Source organism: Asterias amurensis, chromosome 12, assembly GCF_032118995.1.
Source record: "Asterias amurensis chromosome 12, ASM3211899v1".
Lineage (NCBI taxonomy): Eukaryota > Metazoa > Echinodermata > Asteroidea > Forcipulatida > Asteriidae > Asterias > Asterias amurensis.
The window spans coordinates 19,102,754-19,124,499 of NC_092659.1; the positions used below are offsets into that span (position 1 = coordinate 19,102,754).

The following is a 21,746-nucleotide window of genomic DNA, read 5'->3' on the forward strand; positions in this document are numbered from 1 at the left end:
GTTGATTGAGCGCCCTCTTGTGACATTGTTTACAGAGTATAGTCTGATACCTAAATATATTAATTGTGTATGAAGTTAACGTTACAATGTGTCTGGGTACAATACTGTATTACTCCCTTTCACATGTTTCAGATATTCTGCCGCACAGCGTTAAAAACCGTCTGTAATTTTACCCCATTTCCACTTGTAAATCGTCTCAAATTTCGGTGTGGTAAGTAATGAAAGAAAGGGCTATATTTTCTACATCTCCATGTTCTTAATTAATGTTTAATTCTTATTTTATCAATGTTTACTGAGCGGGTTTCCTGTGAGCTAACCTACCTCCGGGGTCGGAGCCATCGCAGACCGCCCGAGCAGGCCGTGTTATCTGATGATTCTTCGGCGGCGGAATGAAGGAGATTATGATGACCCGTTGTTGTACAACTTAAAAACTCTCATACACTTTAGATTACTTAGCAGAACAGTGATACATCACGAAAAGATCTAAATGTTCTTATATTTTAATCACTTTTTCATCATCATTCCTATATTCCCTTTTTTTTTTTTAACAAAATTATGTTATGATTTGTTTGATTTGTTTTAATTGTGTCAATTAAAATTTCTGTTTACAATGTTAACATATTTATTCTTATCTAATTTCAGTCTCAAGCATGGCATCCACAGTAACAGAGATTTCAAGTACGAAAAGCTTTAGAGGATGGCAGAAGTTCTTCAAACATGAAAGGTAATTTCACTTGCTATAATAGTTCTGGTTTGTTCTTGTTTCTGCTTTCATTGTAAAAAGTATTTTATAGACTAGAGGCATAATTTGTTGTTAGTAATAACACAGTCCATAAACTATTACAAAATTGAGTCAGAGAAGTTAATTTGAATCAGTATTGGATTGACAAGCATACTTCATCCATGAATTGAATGGAAATTGTAGTTTTTATTTGAAGTTTTAAAACTTGTGTGTGTTTTATGAATCTTTGTGTAAATTATGTGTATTTATATATATTTTTGTTTACAGTGCCGAGCTGAAGTGCTCCATGAACTTCGGTATTTATCTACCATTAGAGGCTGAGACTGAGAAACTTCCAGTGTTGTACTGGTTGTCAGGTAAGAGTCCTACGCTTGAATAGACCTGGAATGATACAAGCGGCATCAGATCCGATACCTTTTGCTCTTCAGTCTTGAACATTAAGATGAAGCCATATTTGATGAGACTGCTTTGAAACTTATAACGACAGTAGCAATTTTTTTCCGATCCTAGGTTTGACGTGCACCGAGACAAACTTTGCCATGAAGGCAGGAGCACAAGGTATGGCTGCAGAGTCCAAAGTCATCATAGTCATGCCGGATACCAGTCCACGTGAGTATTATAATATGCATCAGGCTCTGTGTACACCAGTGATCAAGAACTGGCTGTCGGGTTCGCAAAGTGGCAACTTTCCTCACCTTTCACCTCAAGGAGCCTGGTTCGAATCACGCTAGGAGCACTGTGGGAATTGGGTTTCAGTCCCTGCCTGATTGTGTGTGTTTTCTCTCCCACACTAAAACTTGAACTTCCTTCCTTGTCTTCTACCCATTGGTTTCTTGCCTAGTACAGTGATTAAGTTCACTTTTCTGAGAGTTCTTGGCTTCATAAACCAGAATAAATGAATGAAATGAAAACCTCACGAAAAGGTTAATTTTGTGATGAGATTATTTTTGATTCTTTATTTTGTTTTCTAGGAGGTTGCAACATTGAAGGAGAAGAAGATGGATGGGACTTTGGAACTGGTGCCGGTTTTTACATCGATGCTACGGAGGACAAATGGAAGACAAATTACAGGATGTTTTCTTATATCACTAAAGAGGTATGGTTGGAAGAGCTAAAGGTCAAAGGTTCATATCTAAGGTCAAATAGCATTCTTATTTTGCCTTTTTGCATATGTCCTTTTGGCAGACATCTTCTTTAAAAAAAGTTTTGTTTCAGTAAATAATTGAGTTTGTTTGACTTCATGACTTCTTTTTCTTGTAGTTGCCTAATGTCATCAATGAGAACTTCAGCACTAAGCCTGATGTCATGTCCATATTTGGGCATAGGTGAGTTATTCATAATTTCTGACCTATTTTTATGACTTGTCAATTGGAAGGGAATATTCCGACAAGTAAAGGTTTGAGCTCAATTTCATGTAAGCACAAAAAGTAACTAAGCATAGCAAAAGCATAGTTACTAGAGTAATTTACCAGCCAAACTACCATGTCACATGTACAACTTGTGAATGGTATCCTGTTTATTTCTGCTTAGCAAAGAAATTTGCAATATTTTAGTAATTGAAGGGAAATATGATAACAAGGCAAATGAGCACATTTGGAAAAAAAGTTGTTGAAGTATTTGTAAAAAGAACAGCGCGTAGAAAGTACCTAACTTTCTGAATCAACTCTGATATGTTTTCAAATCGGTTTGTTACCGTTTCTATTTTCAGTATGGGAGGACACGGTGCATTGGTTTGTGCTCTGAAAAACCCAGGCCAGTACAGGGTAAGTACATAAATATGAGAATCGTTGTATCACTATCAGACCTTAAAATAACCCACAGCAAACACAGCAATGGCCGTGGTGCCCTGTGGTTTTGCTGTGGTGCCCTTTTACCGTGGTGACCTTTGCAAAGTTCAAATACAAACTTACATTTTTCAAATAGAATTGTTCCTTACCAGAGGAAAATTGCCGTGCCCCTTCAACAGTGCAGTTCAAGGACTGATTTTATATTTTTGATGGAATTTCAAGATACATTTATTGGAAGACTGTTGTTTAGGTTGTAGCATTTGTTTCATCAGTTTTCCCTTTCTGTACCTTAGTCCGTGTCAGCCTTTGCACCAATCTGTAACCCAATGCAGTGTCCATGGGGACAGAAAGCTTTCTCTGGTTACCTCGGATCTGACCAAGAAACATGGAAGGTAAGTCTGTTGGATGGAGTTGCTGAGTTAAAATCAAACCTATTGAGTGTGTTGGATTTTTTTAGGGCTGTAATAGGAAATATTGCAGAATTTAATCGTAGTTTGAAAAGAACATTGAAGGCAATAGAAAAAAGGAGAACTTTCTATTGCTACTTTTTGTGGGAGCTACTAAAGGAAGTTTACACTTGGGAGCTAATGATTAAGTTTCTCTTATTGATTGGGATTTATTACAAGGAAGTTTCGCTAATTGGTTTCTATCCATTATTTAGAATTCATGAACTTTCCTAAACAAATAGCTTCCAATAATTAACCCAAATTCTACAAGATTATATATTTGGTTTGTTTATCTTTAATTGTACGAATGCAAATAAAGGTAATATCCGCTTGTTTTTACCATAGCAGAGTCTTTCTCAATTAACCATTTATTGTTTATTGTTTCTAGGAGTATGATTCGTGTGAGTTAGTGAAGGGCTACAAGGGACCACCCCTTGATATACTCATTGATCAGGTATGTTCTATTCCTTCTTCAAACCTTAAGTATTTTGCCTGAAATACTCTCATAATGCAATGATAATTTTTTGGAACTATGCTATATAAGAGCCAATTTTATTAAATTTAGTAAACGGCATTTGAAGACCCCACAAATCGCTGTTGAATTTTTGTTTTAATTTTATAAAACTGTATCTAAGGCTATGGCTAGGGCTAAATATCCGAAGCCGTTGATTTCGGATATGGCCTTTTATACCAATGTATCAAAATAAGTCAATAATTTGTAACATATGTTGAGAACCATCAATTTCACACCACATAACACACCCTATTGGTTGATCTGCATCTACTCTTCATGACTATTAATTTTATGAATTTGTGACTTTGTTTTTGGTTTCTAGGGTAAGGCAGATAATTTTCTGACTGCATCTCAGCTATTGCCTGATAACATGGTTGCTGCTTGCGCTTCCAGTAAGATGCCAGTTACTTTGAGAATGCAAGAGGTAAGACGTTGTTAAAGACGGATTGACCAATCTTAGGGTACAGATCCTGGTCTGATTGGCAGCATATTGCACCACAGCACCTTATAAACCACAAAGGTTGAGCAGGTCTCATAAAGGTAGCTCCACATACCTAGACAACATAGTGAGCGATTTGATACGCTCCAAGGGATGTGATAAAGCCCTTTATAAGAACCCAGTATTATTATTACATTATCTACTGAAGAATGTCAGAAATGTTTAATTATGGCTGGTCTTCTCAAATGAAGGGTCACTGTTAGGGTTAGTGGGAAATGTGCCATTGTGAAGATTTTAGGTATAGTCTACAATTATTGGGGAAATGTTTAGGGTTAGTGGTAAAATAAATTACAGCGAAAGAAAATTTGGATATGGTGGTGCAGTGTGTTTGTGGAGAGTGGTTGTCTTCATGTGTGTTCAATATACAAAGAATAGATTGGTTTTGTTTTACCTTTCATTACTATACTTGTCCTCAGGCTGGCATTGTTGTTTAAGAATGTTTCCACCAATTAAGTTTGTATTTCAACCTCTGAATAACAACTAAAGAAGATGGAGACAAACGATATGAAATGATATTTTTTTTGAAACGCGCTTTGTTCTTCATTATTATTGGTTACAATGACGTGTTGTTTTCTGTCAATCTCATTCTCAGGGTTATGACCACAGTTATTACTTCATTGCCACGTTCGTAAACGACCACATCAAGCATCATATGAGATACCTCAATGCCTGAGGATCTATTGACATCATCATGACATCATCATGACATCATCATGACCTCATCGATGGATCACAGTGAGCAGCTTTACTTAATTGAATCATATTGATTTGAGATCAAACTGATCTAGGATCAAATCTGTCAGATTATTAAACAAATGTCTGTGAGACAAATCAATGTTTTATAAAGTCTTGCTTTTCTAGTATTTAAAATTGGAAAACTCTTGTCATTTAAATGAAAACAGTAGATTTTTGAAATCTCTTGCAATCTTCTTTTCGCAAATTTTGATACTTTTAAAAAAAAGTTCCAGCAAAATCAGGCCCAACTCTTTCCTCAAGCCTTGCATCGAGATCATACTTAAATATTAATATTATGAGTACATTTTATGAGAAAAAAAACCTTTACATAAAAAATAACCTTGTTTGTTGAGCAAAAATTCTCTTTTGGGAGACCAGCCTCTTCCAGAAGTTGAACAATACACTATGTTAAGACTCAAGTACACACTTCCCAGCCTTGTCTGATGCATCGATAGCTTTAAATATCGCCCTCTATTGTTGAAATACATCCAGCCACAGTTAACAAATGATCCTGTCGATTAAAATATTTACAAGATAACAATCAGATATAAGATTTTTTTAAGCATTTTGTCATTTCTTGTTAAAAATTATGCAACCAAATTTATTTGAATTTTTCAAAGACATGTATACGTGTTGCCTGTCACTAAATTTGCAACTGTTTTTGTTGGTTTTTATTTTAGATAGCTCTTAACTGAACAATTTTAAAGAGGAAAAAAAAGTAAATCTTTATTCTACAATTACACAAAAATATTTAAAGATTGTTAGCATATTCTTTGATGGCTCTCTGGAAATGTAAAGTAACGAAAACTGGACACAACTTTGTAAGTTTTGATGCCCAAAATAGTAACTACGCTCCACTTTTTAAGCTAATAAAATAAAGAAACAAAACAAGTAATACTCACCTAAATTTTCCATCAATTCTTTCTCTTAGCCAATAGGTTTTTTTGATAATGTCATGTACCTTTCCTCTATTCAACTAAATGTAAAAGCATCCGAGTAGTCCGGTACCTTTTCAGTAAATTGATAATCAGTATTCACAAGTGATTAAATGCAGGCAGGGAACATGACACAGCCAGCGGATGTATGATTAAGGTTTAAATTGCTGACTTGTTGAGAATGAGGAAATCAGTCTTCAGAATCTAAATTCCAAACGTTGTTTTTAAAGCTGTTTGACGAGTAAATTTATACAGTGCCTAGAGGTTCCAACAACAACAGCTTGAAAACCCACTTTAGAAAATTGCAGTAAATTGGATGAATACTTGTTCGAGAAATTGAAGACAAACTATTGATGTTTTAGCAGGAACTTGTGCACGTTCATATAAAAGAAATCAAATTGAGTGTTAAGGAAACAATTGCTCATATTTGGATCAGATATCGAGTTCAGAAAGGTTCAACGTCTGATACAGTCTTCAGATTGTTTCATCAATTTAAAGCAATAATGTATTGCGCCTAAGAGCCATGTCACACGAGGCAATTTACAGGCAATCAAATCCAGGCAATCTCCAAGAAGAAAAGGTATTTACATTTTGAATTTTAAACATTATTCTTTGTGACTGTAAGACATTGTTTGACAATTTACTCATGTGCTATCAAAGTGGTCTTGTAGAATGCACTGCAGTTGGTTGCCTGTAAAATTTGCGTCATGTGACAAGAGAGACGTAAAACCAAGACATTTCCAAGCATTTTGTAACAGAAAAGAGCCTAAATAAAAGATTGAAACCTGAAAAACTAGGGAGTTTGAGTTGTGTGCTTTCAAAAACCAAAGTAATTTGGTCCACTGCAATGAAAGTTGATTTACAAAATTCAAGTGATTGCTTTATTTTCTTACATGGTGTCAATCACCAACTTTGAAATTAAGTAACAAATTTGATGATCTACTGTGATTCAGTAAGATACTGGAAAACAGCTGCTAAAATATTATGGAACAATTACAATTAGTTCAAATAAACTAGAAAATTAAACAAGCTTTCTTTAAGATCATGCAAAATACATCACATTCTACACACAATGTTTGTACAACACAATCCCATACTTATACTAGGTGGATAATAAGGGCCCAATTTGATGGCGCTACTTACCGCCAAATTCTGCGCTTATTGTCATTCCTCTGTTACTGTGCAAGCGCCAAACTTCTGCGCTAGCTGTGTTACTGAAGAATGGCAAGTAATGTGGAGTACGCACGCACACAAGTAAAAATTCCCTGCTTACCAATGAAATATGCTTAACGTAAGCAGGGAATTACCTCTCTCTGTAAGCGGCGACTCTTTGCGCTTACGGTAAAGAAGAGCCATGAAATTCAGCTTGGCGATCTGATTTGTATGAATTATACCTGCTGAATTGATTCAAAATGTTGGAATGCCAAAAAAAAAGAAAACATGAACAGAATGTTGAAGTTTAATTTGTAAGTTTGGTAAAATTTAACAATGGGACCAATTGTTCTGTAAAATGGCACAAACAGTTTGTGTTTGACTATTCTCTTTTGCATTACCTTTACCTGACGGTTATTGGCAGGAAATTTTTGTATTTTCAGATAATTAAATATGGAATTGACCTTTACAAAGGAAGGCCTGCCTTGCCCTTTACAAGAATGACGTTTAAAACCTAAAAAATCACAGCTTTTTTTTGAGGTTTTTTTTTTACATTTCAATTACAAACAGTCAGTAAATTACAATGTAAATATCACTCAACAAACAAAAAGCTACACACCAAAATAATTAATCATTTATATATATATTATTTTTCTCTGCTAAAAAACTTGGCAAGTTTGCTTGTTTTTTACAAGAATGTTTTGGCAACTACTAGTCACCTTGGTGGAATGTTTTCATCTGATAGTAAAATGCAATGTCTACACCACAGGGTAGAGGTTAAGCCTCTGGACTACACGTTGTCTGGTTACCGTTGACCGAGTTAAAAAAGTCCACAAATCCCCCAACCTCCTACCCAGTAAGGCATCTTGGGTAGGATTCGAACCCAAAACCTTTGCCGTGCTAGACTAGTTGTCTTACCACTAGACCACAGTGCTAGGTAATAAAGGATTTGCCCTGCTTCAACTCTCAACCGGGCTAGCTCCTGAGTGGTCTAATGGTTATCTATCTACTCTAGTATGACAAAGATCATGGGTTTTGAATCCCACCCAAGTGATATGCCTGTGGATTTGTTCTTCAACAGGACTTGGTAAAGTACTGAATATCTTAATTTCTTCAGCTAAGAACAAAATACAATGTCTCTACTTACCGCCGCAATCAGCGTTGCAATAAGAATTCTTCGCTTATAGGGCAAGCACTAAATGTCCCTGCTAGCTGTTTAGCCAAAGAATGCCAAGATATGTGGAGTACACATGCGCAGAAACAAAAATTTCTTGCTAACCTTTGCTAACGCTAGCCTTGCTCAAGGCAGTCGCATTATTCGCTCCGAAAAGACGCAGCTGTAAACCCACCCGCCGTATACCCTGTGCATGGTGTGTGCGATCACACCGAATGACCCACCCGTATACACACTGTCACATCGCACGAATACTGTTCACACAAGTCATCACACTCGTACACCACTAACCGCATGCGGAGGCCTCCGCATGCGGATAGTGTACGGGGGCATCGTGTCGTGCGATGTTACGCACAGTGAATACGGGTGGGTTTTACGCACAGTGAATACGGGTGGGTTTTAATACAGCGGCGGTCTTTTTTCGGAGTGAATAATTCGACTGCCTTGAGCAAGGCTATGCTAACGCTTGATATAAGTGTGGGTTCCCTGCTTATTCTTTACTTACGGTAAGCAGAGCCTTCAAATTAGGCCCAGGTTGCATTGAGGATTCAGGAAGTGAGAAAAAGTTTCTTTAGTATTTGCTCTGAGAAGGGGGTTATAACTGGAGGTGGGTTAAGATTTTCTCTCATAGAATGCTTCTCCTTTTAAGCTGCAAATACAACCAAAGTTGTTTAGAATACTCTTACATTATTTACAACAGCTACATGAATACGCAGACAATGTTTTAGCAAATTGTCCTGTCATATTTTGACATATCTAAAAATGGGTTATGTACAGAGATTTATGTCTTACAATGGGAACCAAAATACTGAAGAAAACAAAAATCACCAAAAAACTTTTGAATTTTAACTCATAATCTGACAATATTAATTAAGAATTCAGTATGATCTGATATAATTTTGACCCCCAAAAGTTTATTATTTATTTAAAATTATGGAATTTTTGTCAATCTCACCTCTTTTTGAATACAGTCACATGTCAGACTTCAAGCAGACTAGGTTTGAAACTAAAGCCACAGTTTGCCGAAACTCCACAAAACCTTCCTGTCCTCATTCACAATTAATGAACTCCCAAGAATGATTGCTCATAAATAATGATTTAGTGTATACAGGAGAAAGTAACACACTGAGTGACTCAACATCTTGATGGTTACTTAATACTGGAATATAAACAGACTCAACCCTGATGCTGATCAAATGTGACCAGGGCCCTCCTTGAATAAGGCTGTGTTTGAGTACCAATACTGCTAAGCACAGAATAGTTGTGCTTAGCATAAACAGGTTACCAGCCTAAATTACATTAAGTTTACATTGTTGTGACTGGTGTCCAACTAATTTTGTAAGCTTTATGACAATAGGCCCAGGCTCTCAGAAGGCGACATAAAAAAATTGACAACTTCTTTAAAAAAATTCTCTCAACCCTTTTGTATATAAAGGAGGTGTTGAAACACACTTCAAACCTTCTGAGAACTGCTGTTGAAATTGATTATTTTGAGATGAAAGTGACCGTCCGAATGAGGTCTGGGACAAAGGTTCGTAGCTCCATGATTTCTTCAATCAATCAGAGTGTTTTCAATCTCAATTTTTAGAGTAATACAAATATAAGAATTGTGTAGTGTCGGGTGTCAGGACAGGATATTGACCGCACTTGTCAGGTATACTTCAATTAATCCTGGAGTTATCTCAACTCCAGAGGGAGTATAACCTTCAGGTGCAATCAATAACTCTCCTTGTAGTTTCTTAGATGTTTTGGTGAGATGTTCTCATGAGTTTCTTAGCTGAGTTGGTGAGATGTTCTCATGAGTTTCTTAGCTGAGTTGGTGAGATGTTCTGATAAGTTTCTTAGATGATTCTAGTGAGATGTTCTTGTGAGTTTCTTAAATGAGTCTGGGCTTGAGTGATGAGATGAGAGGCTCATCTGGGTTGTTCAAATAATCGATTGACGTGACCTCATAGATTGCTTGCTTAGATGGTCGTGTCTCGCAGGCACTACTGACGTCATACGTGTAACCAGTTCTGTATAAGAGACAAGAATCAGACGAGAAGAGGTTTGTGAAGATGACAAGCAAAATTCAACGAAAGAAGAGATAAAACTCACTGAAAGTGCAGTCTTGTCTTTATATTGTCTATATTGAGTGGCCATACTCATTCAAAACTAAACAAAGCTGTCCAAAATAATAACAAAAATTGACAAGCTTTACAGGTTTTCAAAAGAAAAAAATAAACACTTATTGATAAAACTTGATTAAGCATTAAAACCAAAGATGATTCTACCTATTACTCATTAAAAAATTATACCCACACACAAAACAAGGTCACTCTAAATATCTTGGACAAAAACAAAATCTCAAAAACACAGGTTTCAGACGATATTTTTTTATTTTCCTGAGTTTTTCACAGGTTTATTGAGGGAAGAGATTTAAATCCTTATTTTCCAGGGAACAATTCAACCCATAAATTCTTCTGTCACTTTATAAAAAAAATGAATTATTTATGGACATTCATCTCAAGTTTCTTGCTCTTATTTTTCAAATCTTTGGTCCTCTAGGAGTATAGTAATGACAGAGTATCAGATAAAATTGCGACTTAGAATGTCCATTTCTTTTATCCCTTGACATTACGTATTACAACACCGATAAGATAAATTCTTAAAAGATTCCCTCTTGGGGTTTCGCAAAGACGGATAATTTATTCATAATAAACCTTGAAGCAGTGATTTAAGCTTCAGTCAAGAGAAAGAGTCTAAAGAGACTGTGCATGAAACAAGTTTGTACGGACTTCATCCGGCCTCGCTAGCAAACTTCTCAAATATCAAAGTAATTAGTTCACGCTTCACTGCAATTTGTGCAATTTCTCTTAAGTTCAGTACCTTTGCCCTGGGATTTGGAGTTAAAAAGGAAGACTTTTTCCACTTTTTCCTAAGCCTTTAAGAAGACTTTGCTAGGGTCAAAACGTCAGCCATTAAGTATTTATTGCATCTTTTTAAAGTATGATAGAATCCTTCAGAACCACGTTTCACTCAAAAGAGAGATTAACCTTCATGATAATGCAAAACATCTGACTTTATTGTCTTTCCCTCATACAACCTTCAAGTCTTATGAAAAGAATCCATAAAATCCTCCATAATGAGAGGCAGAGATGTACACAGAAACGGGGTATTGGGACGATATTCTGTATTTTTGATTTATTTTTAGTTTAACTTGAATCACCACCTTCCCCCCCCCAAATAAAACCCAAAACAATAACAACAACAACAACAACACATATCTTAATAAAAAGAATATATAAACAAAGTTAAGAAAGAAATAAACAGTTTGATAAATTAAAAAAAAACATGTAAAACAAAATTGCTTTAAACTTCAAATAAAATTCAAATAAATTCTTAACTGGTTCAAACCTCATCCAAAGATATTATTCTAGGTGTATAACTGATGAAAGTAAAGTATATAGACATATCTACAGGGAATTAAACAATGTGTTTTACATTAGGTTGTTTAAACTTGTTCATTATTTGGATGAATGCGCACATCAGCCACGTATCCAACTAGCTTGAGAAATAAAAAACGGTTCATAATCACCGACGCAACTATATTGCCTACATTTCAATCGTCAGGGGGACATATTATGCCTGTTTCAATCACTAGGAAGAACCAAGTCTTTTAGCCGACCATTATATAGCCTCTCAGAATGGCCATTAAGGGGGGGGGGGGCGTCTTGGTCTACCTCTTCCTCTAAGCTAGAACTCGTTAGGTAAAATGACATTAGTGAAGATGGAGAGGATCAATCATTGTTTGGTAAATTAAAGGGAGTGTAAAGAACCACATTTTATCATTATATCAATGATTCTGGATAGTTTTAATCTAAAAGATCACTGTATCCAATCTCCTCTAGAGGAATATTTCCCTGAAAAGGTTCATCAACCAAACAATGAACAATCCCTCATAAACCATGATTAGTGTGCTAATTTACAATGCCTTATAGAGACCCACGACATAACAAAAGGACTCCATAGGAAAACTCAAAAGACAGGGATGCTACACTAGGAAATTTATCTACAAAGTCTATGGGAAACTACTAAAGGGATGCTGAAGTGAATTAAAATAAAACACTTAATTTTGCTGTCATTTATTTCTGATATATGTATTGAACATCAATAAAATGTGTTTTGTTTATTCCCGACATATCTGACTTGCGTAATGAGCCTTTTGTGGATTGTTACCGCCCCTACCATCGACGTCACGTCGGGAATTCAAACATATCGTCAGCAAAAAGAGTCTGGTCCCTAACTACACGCGCTAGGTACCAGGCCACACAGTGCACACGTCTTTATATGCACACAGCCAGGGGGCCCAACGGCTCGGGTTACCGATATGACGTCACGTTTATGCAAACGTTTAATCTCTTGAAAACCATTTTTAAAATACTTGCGCATTTAATAAAAATAAAAAGTTAAAAAAATTCAGGTTTAAAAAGTCATGTTTAATGGATTAAATGAATTTAAAAAAAACACTGCAGCCACCCTTTAAGTGCAGGGACAAAGGGAAGAACAAAAGGGAGCTCCACAAGGATGCATTTCTAAGAAATTATGAGAAATGTTTCATGATGTTTTGATTTCAAGGGGATCATTTAGACCTTCAGGCTAGACCTCCAGGCTACCTTCGAGGTTGACTATAGTCTCTACTGGTGTTTGTAAACCCCCTACCTCCCTAGCCCCACCCACTCTTTGGATCTACCACTTAAGACAATAGAAGTCTCTGGAGCCACCCAGATGGTCTATTAGTCTATAAATAGTTCACTGTAGACTAATTAGCTAGTTAACCTTTAACTACAGGCCTTAAATTGAGACATAATGTAGTCAGGTTGAAGCGTTCCCAGCTTAGGCAAACATTAATGAGCATAGAGTAGAGCATAAAGTTAGAGATACCTCCAAGTACAATACCTCCATGAAGGTATAGATACATCAATGGAGGTACAATTACCTCCATTGAGGTAGAGATACCTCTTTGAGTAGAGAGAGAGATTGGCTGTTGCCAGCTTGGTGTTTCTAACCCCTTGTGGGAGTTAGTCAAGATCCCTTGACAGGAAGATCATTAAGACAGACGGACAAAACTGTCTATTATTTCTCTGCAGATTAAATATTAATTCCTTCTAACACACAACATCTTAATAAATCCCTTAATGGGGTCCTTTTATTGTTATATCTTAAGCCCTTTGCAGCATGCTTTGAGAATTAGTGTACTTCTGTCTTTGTTTACAATATAATTATGAATATAAAATTGTATTCTTTCACTTTTCACACATAATCTATAGGTTTCTTGTCTTTGATTTCCCTCTCTTTCTCGCTATTTTTATTTAAGTTGATAGTTTAATCAAGCTGGAAATAAGATTCTATCAAAGTATCTTTAGAATCTAGACAAGAAGTATCTGTCATTACTCTTTATCTACAAAGCTACTCTAAGAGTATGCTTACCAGCTTTGAATCAACAGAGAGTACGTTTGCTCAAACTGGTGTTCTGTACTTTTTCTGAATGAAGATAAGGTACAGATTTTGAAATGATAAACTCCTGCGTCTGGGAGCTTCTACCATGTTTTAAATCAAAGTTCCTTCCTTTACATTGACATCTTGTCAAAAGCATTTTTATCAATTTTTTTTATTTTCCTGAAGAAAGTAATCAATGTCTGAGCCTCAAAGTATTAGTTGCAGGTGGATTCATCTTGTGAGACTCTGAACATTGATCTCCAGAAACTATGTACCCAGTTTCTCATTCTCAATAAGTCCTTTGACATTTTGACGGACTATGATAATACCGAGGGAGTATCTACAGACATAATTAGGAGTGGTCTGAGAAATGGCATCAGTTTAGTTTGAAACATGTGCTTCTCTTTATTTGGTTGTATAACAATTATTGGTATTAGCTCCATATTTGCAACGTTAATTTCTTTTAAGACATTGTGTGGCAATTGTGCTGTTGGATGTTTAACAAACCAAATAAGTAAAAAACAAAATACTTACTTTCTCAGATCGGACATTGGGTCATAGTGCCCTACTTTGTTTGACTCTGTGCGACTCTGTAAAGCGCAAACACAGACGACCATCATACAGACTGCAAAGAGTAACGCACCAGCCAAGCAACCAATCACAACGTAGAAACGCCAATTATCTTTCTCTTCGACATCAAGTATTGTTCGACTCTCCAAAACTGGTGAAGAATGAAAAGAAAAATGCAAAATAATTAGACTTTATTAGCATAATTTACATGCTGTTATGATCAATCTGTTGTACTTCTTACTTGGAAATTGTTTCCCTTCTGAAATCTAGACTGTTATAAGAGGAAGTATGATGAGAGTTAAATTAGGTGAGGTTGCGGTAGCAATATGTAAAAATCTCTTTTGAGTACTTGGTTCTGAAACTCCTAAATTCGCACCTTCAGCTCGCCAAGTTATTTTTATCTGAAATATTTCCAGCCTTGTCTTTTAAAACGTATTTATTAGCCTTTTAAGGACTATATAAAATGCGCCCTTTAAAGAGAAAAATTATCCATGTGCAATGCACAGTGAAATAACTCATTTCTCAGGGGATTCTGATAATTGTTAGAGCAAATAAACCTGTGCAGAGTTGGTTTGATTTTATCATCAACGCCAGTCACTTGGTTAGGTAGGTGTGGTTCACTCAGGTAAATTGGCGTGTCAGTAGCCAGGTTCAAACAGAATAAGTTCTGGGCCAGTAGAGTGACTTACCAATAAACAGGTACAGTTAATCATTTATTACAAGTCCAAACAGCTTCAATATATTTCCATGGCAATCTCTTGACCTGTGAATAAGTCTCGTTATGAAATGGCTACATTGTTTAAAGACGTCTTGCCACATGGTTGTTAAGAAACAGCTACATTGCTTAACAACGATCTCAAGGAGCATTCCAAGGTTGTAGTAACAGTAATCACAAATCAGACGGGCACTCATCGGAAATAACAATCTCCTCCGACTTGACGTGAGTGCTTCCCGAGCGCTAAGTTTTCTACAAAGTGTAGAGGGAGAAATTGCTTGGGGTTGTAATTAGGTTTTGTTTGCTCGACGATTCATCATGGGGAGAAGAAAATGGGACAGCTCGATCAACTTTGGAATTGTGACCATCTCTTAAGGAGCCAAGGAGAGGGATTTTAGAATGTGAACAGAGCTGCAAATATTTGCATCTTACATTTACAATCAAATTTTGCATATTTTAGAAAGCTGTGAAGTCTAAAAAGCTTGGGGAAAGTGGGAGGTGGACAATTGATATTTTATATTTACACCTCACATAGGCTTATTACAATCGTTGGTTTAGCATCCTTTTTACATCCTTGGTTTAAACATCTGATTGTGATTATGAACTGCACAATTAGATTAACTGTGATTCATTGTAACTCTAGAATTATTGTCATGGTAATCAGTTTAAGATTTCAACCTATGTGATGGCTAGATCTATAGTTTGACTGTATGTGACCTCTGTCACGTTGTAACAAGCATTGCATTGTACCCCATATGCTGTAATCATAATGTAGCCTGATTCCAGTTGTATGGAGATAGGACCAGACTATTTTACCCTCAGTCTCCGCTTGATAGTTCATGGTTGTTTAATTTAACTCAAAATAATATACATTCTTTACAAATAAGTTTGAGGGCCAATATAAAATATTTAAAATATTTTTTCAGGAAAAAGAAAAAAGCTTTTGAAAAAACTGTTTTGAGAATAAAACAAGACTAATTTATATCTGAAGTGATTTTGCATAGGGGTATGCTATCAGAACAGGTGTGATTTTTAAATAGGAAGATCAGAGCATACTGATTGAGACAACACATTGTTTCACCACTTCACCAAGGCGTGATATTAATTGGTCTTGAGAAAAAAAGTAAGAAAATCGTTTGAGTACTAAGGCTGGGGTAATTGTTCACATGGTGTGGGGTTTAAAGGCAGTGGACACTATTGGTAATTGTCAAAGACTAGCCTTCACAGTTGGTGTGTATCTCAACATATGCATAAAATAACAAACCTGTGAAAATTTTAGCTCAATAGGTCATGGAACTTGCGAGAAAATAATGAAAGAACAAAAACACCCTTGTCACACGAAGTTGTGTGCGTTTAGATGGTTGATTTCAAGAACTCAAGTTCTAAATCTGAGGTCTCAAAATCAAATTTGTGGAAAATAACTTCTTGCTCGAAAACTATGGCACTTCAGAGGGAGTCGTTTCTCACAATGTTTTATACCATCAACCTCTCCCCATTACTCGTTACCAAGTAAGGTTTTATGCTGATAATTATTTTGAGTAATTACCAATAGTGTCCACTGCCTTTAATAGACTTTTCAGGATTTTTAATCACATTTTTTCAGACTTTCCTTTCAGGAAATCAGACCTAAGTAGGAATATCATGCACAATAATTTAACTCAACTCAATGTACAAAGAGATGCAATAAATCAAACTAGACTAGATCGTAAATATCAAGCCTGTTTTCAAACGCTTTGCAAGGTATGACTAGCTTTTATTAAGAGAATAACACAGCAAAGAAACATCTGTTACAAGATGTGTTCAAAACAACAGCGATGTTTCAAAGGAAATAACCAAAGGTCTGGGGGTTGCTTAGAAGGTGTTGTTGAAACAAGATTTAATTAAAAATTGTGTCTGCTACAAAGAACACTGAGGATTTCTCAGTATTATGTTCATCACTTGAGATTGAGAAATTTCTCACTTTGTTTTCATTTTGAAAAACTTTAACTTGATTTGCCGTCAACTCTACAATGAGGACTTTACAATAGGTTTCAAATGGTAATAAATATATATTGAATGAAAACCAAACCAGAATTTCAAAGCATTTAAAATTCAGTTGGAGTTTTACGAAGTTGTGTTTCTGTAAAATTTGCAATTTAAATTTCAAAATATTAAATATGCTTTGAAAGAAACCTAAAATAAAAACAGGGTTTTTATAAGCACTTTAATTATTAGAAGAAAACAAATGTTTGTTTTTTCTTTTTTCTTTGATTACCAGGGATTAAGGTTACCAGACTATTTTGACCTTCAAGCCTCACTTTGATTACATTGGTTTGAATGGCTAAACTATGATAAGCATCCATTATATCATGTATGGTTCCTAGACTTACTTTCACACACGGTACCGATGATCCCTTGAGAGCAATGACATGTGAATGAGTTGATTCCATCATTACAGGTTCCTCCGTTTAAACACGGAAACGATTCACATTCATCTATATTTACATCACAATGAGTACCTAAGCAAGCAAAAGAAATAAAAGAAATAAAGAAATAAAGAAATAAAGAAACAAAGGAATAAAGAAATAAAGAAATAAGAAACGAAGAAATAAAGAAGCAAACCTGGTCTCTATAATTGAGTTCATCAAAACAGACAGACAACCAAAAATTTAAGCCACCATGAAATAAATTTGGTAGCTTGTAGAAAGGTTACAAAAGTAAAACAAATATTATCAGCCAGGGAACTGACTGGGTTAAACCAAGAGCAAAAGTAAAACACACCAAAGTTTTTGCAAAGGTTTTACCAAAGAAAATAGAATTAGCTGTTGCAAACTGCTTTCCAACCCAAAATAGTTTATGGTCTTTTTGTTTTTCAAAAATATTACCAGTACAATTGACAGCAACAATTGACTGCCTTTGTTTTAAATGTAAGCATTACTTTAAACTTACACTTGCAAAAAAATAATCATATATAATTAATAATAATGGAAAAACGTTGTTTTTCTTGACATTTCTCCTTGGGGGAATAAGCCTTGATATACAGTGTCTTACCCAAGCACCAACCTTGTTCACGTACCTGCCATTTTACTATTACTTCATAGGCCACTTGTTTGTAGTGAAAATGATTGAAATACGATCGCATATCCAATCACAATTCCATTATTATGGAAGAGTTAATGGTCTAAGTTTGAAATCCCATCCACCCCCATCGTTCTAGGCTTAGCGATTACGGTCCACAATGAGACAGGGGAGGATTCTAGTTACACTCTCTTTAAGGAGGGATAAGTGTTCTTGAAGATGACTTAGATGACAGGATGCTCAGTCAAAGATGAGACTTGGCTGAGATGTGATCGCTTCGTTGACGATATATTATGAAATAAAGATGATTTCTATACAGATATTATTTTCAAACTTCTACTTCTGATTGTTTTTGTTAGATTTTGTTATTATTTCAAACAGGCATGCAACTGTAGTTTGTCGGGCCACAGTAAGACTTTGAAACCCAAAACTTCCTTGAATATGAAGCAATTCTTGTATCTGTCTAATCATGATCAGCGCCTTAGATGATTTACAAAACTGAGTTTGTGATGTTGTTACTATTTATTATTATTCTTGTACAAGCACTTTAAGTTAGTAAAACAGTTCTCCAAGAGGCAAACAAGTAGTTAGTTTTTGTTATGAATGAAATATTGTCCAAATTGCCAGCAACAAATCCACATAAATCCTATTTCTTCAAATCATTACTCAACAAAATCAGCATGCCAGTATTTTCTTCTCCCACTAAATTTGCAATTTGAGATTGATTTCCAACAGTTCACTCCTCCATTACAGCAGCTTCAAGCTGCTAACCATGTATGCACAGCTACAGAACAAAGCTTCAAGCTCACAGCTAAAACCATGTCATAAACCTAATTCCGATACTACCCCCCTCGCCCCACCGAAATACCTCTCATGTTCTACCCTATAAGCGTTAATTAAATCAGCATTCACATTACTTAGCTGGTCCCTTTTAGTCTAGCGAGAGGATTGCGCCGATAGACCCTAACCCCCTTTAGCTATTATCATTCTCGTCTATACACTGTTTACACATGCAATATTCGTTGCCGTAGTATTTCAATGGCTCCCCGTTGGAGTGCAATGTGATAGGCTTTTACAAAACGTGAACTGAACACATATCGGGGGCCTAAATCAATGATAGCTTTTTGACACGTATTGATCCGGCTATGTAAGAATTAGCCGCTTACGCCCATCGTATCTTTATCCGCGACAAACTCCGCGACACTCTGTTTGTACGATTTTTCTGTAAAGTGGTGATCTGATCTATAAATGCTACTGTAGTGTACATAACCTGGTGGGTTTTGCTGCTGTATTAAAATAAATTACTGAGGTGTTTGTTTTATTTTTTGCAAAGTGGAATTTAATCTCCACTTACCTGAAGACTAAACTTAGCAGCACTTTGCCTAAATCTTCTCTCAATCAATTCTTAAAGTTGTTACTGAATTCACAAATGTGTAAGATAATTAGGAGGCCCGAAAAAGCAAGGACAGGCTCATCTAAAAGAAAGTCTTGTTTACCCTCTCTCTCTCTCTCTCTCTTTCAATTCAATACCTTGAAAGGTTTTTTTTCTTTCTGAATAAAGTAAAAACAAAAAGTGCAGCTTTGTCAGCTTTTTAATTCGACTACAAAAACATTGCCAATATTTCTGACTGAGCAAAGTTTGAGCAAAGGTGAATCCTTCGTTGCAAATCCCAGCCTCCAAACTCCCTAAGGTGCAATTACTTCATGTTAAATAAGACCAAACCATGACAACCAGTCGTACGCAAACGTAGTCGTAGCTCAACTGAGCATGAGCAAAGCAGGACAACAAAACGTTTTCCCAATCCATAAAATCCATCACAAAAGGAACGCAGATTTGTCACTTGTAATGGAACCACTTCCGACAAATTCTGACAAATTATAGAAATGCTTTCACGAAGCAGTGTCTCTAACCAAGGGAAAACGGATTATGTGTTATGGGCGAAATAGTTTGCCATTAAAATTCTCCAGCAGAGGGCAAACAATGCCTTTAAGATCCTCCATTAATAGAATCAATCAATCTTCAACTCTCAATGCAAGTTATCCAAGATGTGGCATCTTAGATGCTAATTTGATGGGAGGGTTTATAGAAAAAAAGAGTTTATCCATCTCTGAGAGTCTGAAAGGAGGTTTGCAAAAACCTAGACAAACACAGTTATTTCTCCTCTTAGTGTCTCCTCTTTCTATATTTCATATCTACTTTCTTTCCTAGGCATTGAGTAATATATTTTGTGGGGTTCTTTTTCTCACCCGAATAAACTTTCTGAGCACAGACAGTTTTTTTGTTTCTACACTTGTTCTAGTCACTGTGAATTCAGTGGTTATAAGTTTGATAGAATCGAACCCACAACCATTTGATTGCAAGTCCTGCAGTCCTGACCACTTTCTTTCCTGAGCATTGAGGTAAAAAACCTCTCTTACCTGAGAACCCTTGTGAGCAGAGACAGGAATACGTATTTCCTCTGTCTACACATTGCGTTGCATTGTTACACGGTTGACTGGCACACAGATCCACCTTGGTCTCGCATCGATGACCTGTGTAGCCAGGTCCACATGTGCATTCAAACCGATTCAGAAGATCTACGCACTGACCGCTATTCTGGCATGGATTGGAGACGCACTCGTTGTATTCAACTTCACAGTGTGTTCCTGTGTAACCTGTTCAGATAAAGAAATAACACTCATTAGTGGAAAGCGTTTATGGTATTTACTTTTCAATTCAAATCAATATTGGTCTTTTTGAATTTTTTTGAAAGTCACAAATTCTATCCAATACATAAATTGATAATTATGTAGATTTGAAGCGTCATACAAACCAAAAATTACAGCTTACAAAACAAAACAAAGTGCAAAAATAAACTGTTAATTTAATAGTTAAGTTTTTAAAAAAATTCCAAAAATTATATATTTGATTATGAGAACTGATATAAATTAAACCAAGTTAGTCAAAGGTGCAACTAAGAGAGTCAGTACATTTTACGTTTTAAGATTTTTTTTTTACAAACACTACCGTCCTAATTCCACTAGCCCTTACCTCAGGTAGCTTGTGGTAGTATCATGCGTAAACCTCATTAAAGTAGTGTTGGTTCTGGGGGGAAACGTTGGTTGACAAAGAACCAACACTTCTCAAAAGATATTTACCCATGGTGCTGTGGCAAACCTTACCTGATTCTACTCCCACCATAGAACAGTTTCCAAACCTACCTAGCCCTTACCTGGTGTGCAGTAACACTGGGATCACACCCCTACCCCGCCCTAAATCCACTGGTAACCGCTTACCCCACCCTAATTCTATTATCTCTTACCTGGTGTGCAGTAACACTGGTACCCATTCACTCTATCCTCACAGATCCCTTCTACACATGGACTACTCATACACTCGTCGGCTTCGATATCGCAATGTTCTCCCATCATGCCTCGCTGGCAGATACACTGGTACTCATGCCCGTCATAGCCTTGTTGTTTATCAAGGCATGTTGAACCTTCTGAGCATTGGTTTGAATGGCAACCATCGTATTCCTCACAATGGGGACCAGTGTAGCCTTCGCAACAATGACAGGTGAAATCAGCCTGTAGGGAAGAAAACAAAGTGAAGACAATCAGAGCATACTGATCGAAATGTTGAGTTGTCAACTACTGGTTCTTTTCAGAACCAACACTAGTCAAGAGAGTGTTTCACAGGGTGTTACAGCAAACCTCTCTTGTTTTATATGCCAACAGAGCTCGTTTACAGTTTATAATAATTTCAGTTCTAACAAAGAAAGGAGGTTGAATGCATGGGTTCGAATCCAACCTAAGAACTTGGCAGAGCTACACACCAGTGTGAGTGTAAACAAAGTATACTCTATCATTGATTCTAAATCTTTGTATCATTTCAAATTAAATTGTAAATTCTCATTCTGAAGAAGATGTGCATATAGTATACAATAGAACGTGTTGATTACA

General features: G+C 36.1%; 2 protein-coding genes across 2 annotated transcripts in view; one reads left to right on the forward strand and one right to left on the reverse strand.

Annotated features, from left to right (window-relative positions):
• Nucleotides 1-107: 107 nt before the first annotated feature.
• LOC139944887 (S-formylglutathione hydrolase-like) lies at nt 108-5,618 on the forward strand. Its single transcript, XM_071942040.1, has 11 exons — nt 108-211; nt 643-724; nt 1,010-1,098; nt 1,253-1,351; nt 1,714-1,838; nt 2,003-2,067; nt 2,451-2,505; nt 2,823-2,921; nt 3,364-3,429; nt 3,812-3,913; nt 4,581-5,618. Exons 1-11 carry the CDS (start codon nt 124-126, stop codon nt 4,659-4,661), a joined length of 951 nt encoding a protein of 316 aa, XP_071798141.1. The 5' UTR covers nt 108-123; the 3' UTR covers nt 4,662-5,618.
• The window catches only part of LOC139944886 (uncharacterized), a 68,132-nt gene continuing 51,196 nt past the window's right edge, over nt 4,811-21,746 (reverse strand). The window contains exons 6-10 of the mRNA XM_071942039.1: nt 21,107-21,371; nt 20,223-20,459; nt 17,117-17,245; nt 13,997-14,183; nt 4,811-9,999 (exon numbers count right to left, since the gene is read on the reverse strand). Of these exons, the coding sequence (XP_071798140.1) occupies nt 9,861-9,999; nt 13,997-14,183; nt 17,117-17,245; nt 20,223-20,459; nt 21,107-21,371 (957 nt within the window). The 3' untranslated portion in view covers nt 4,811-9,860. The remainder of the gene's footprint in view (nt 10,000-13,996; nt 14,184-17,116; nt 17,246-20,222; nt 20,460-21,106; nt 21,372-21,746) is intronic.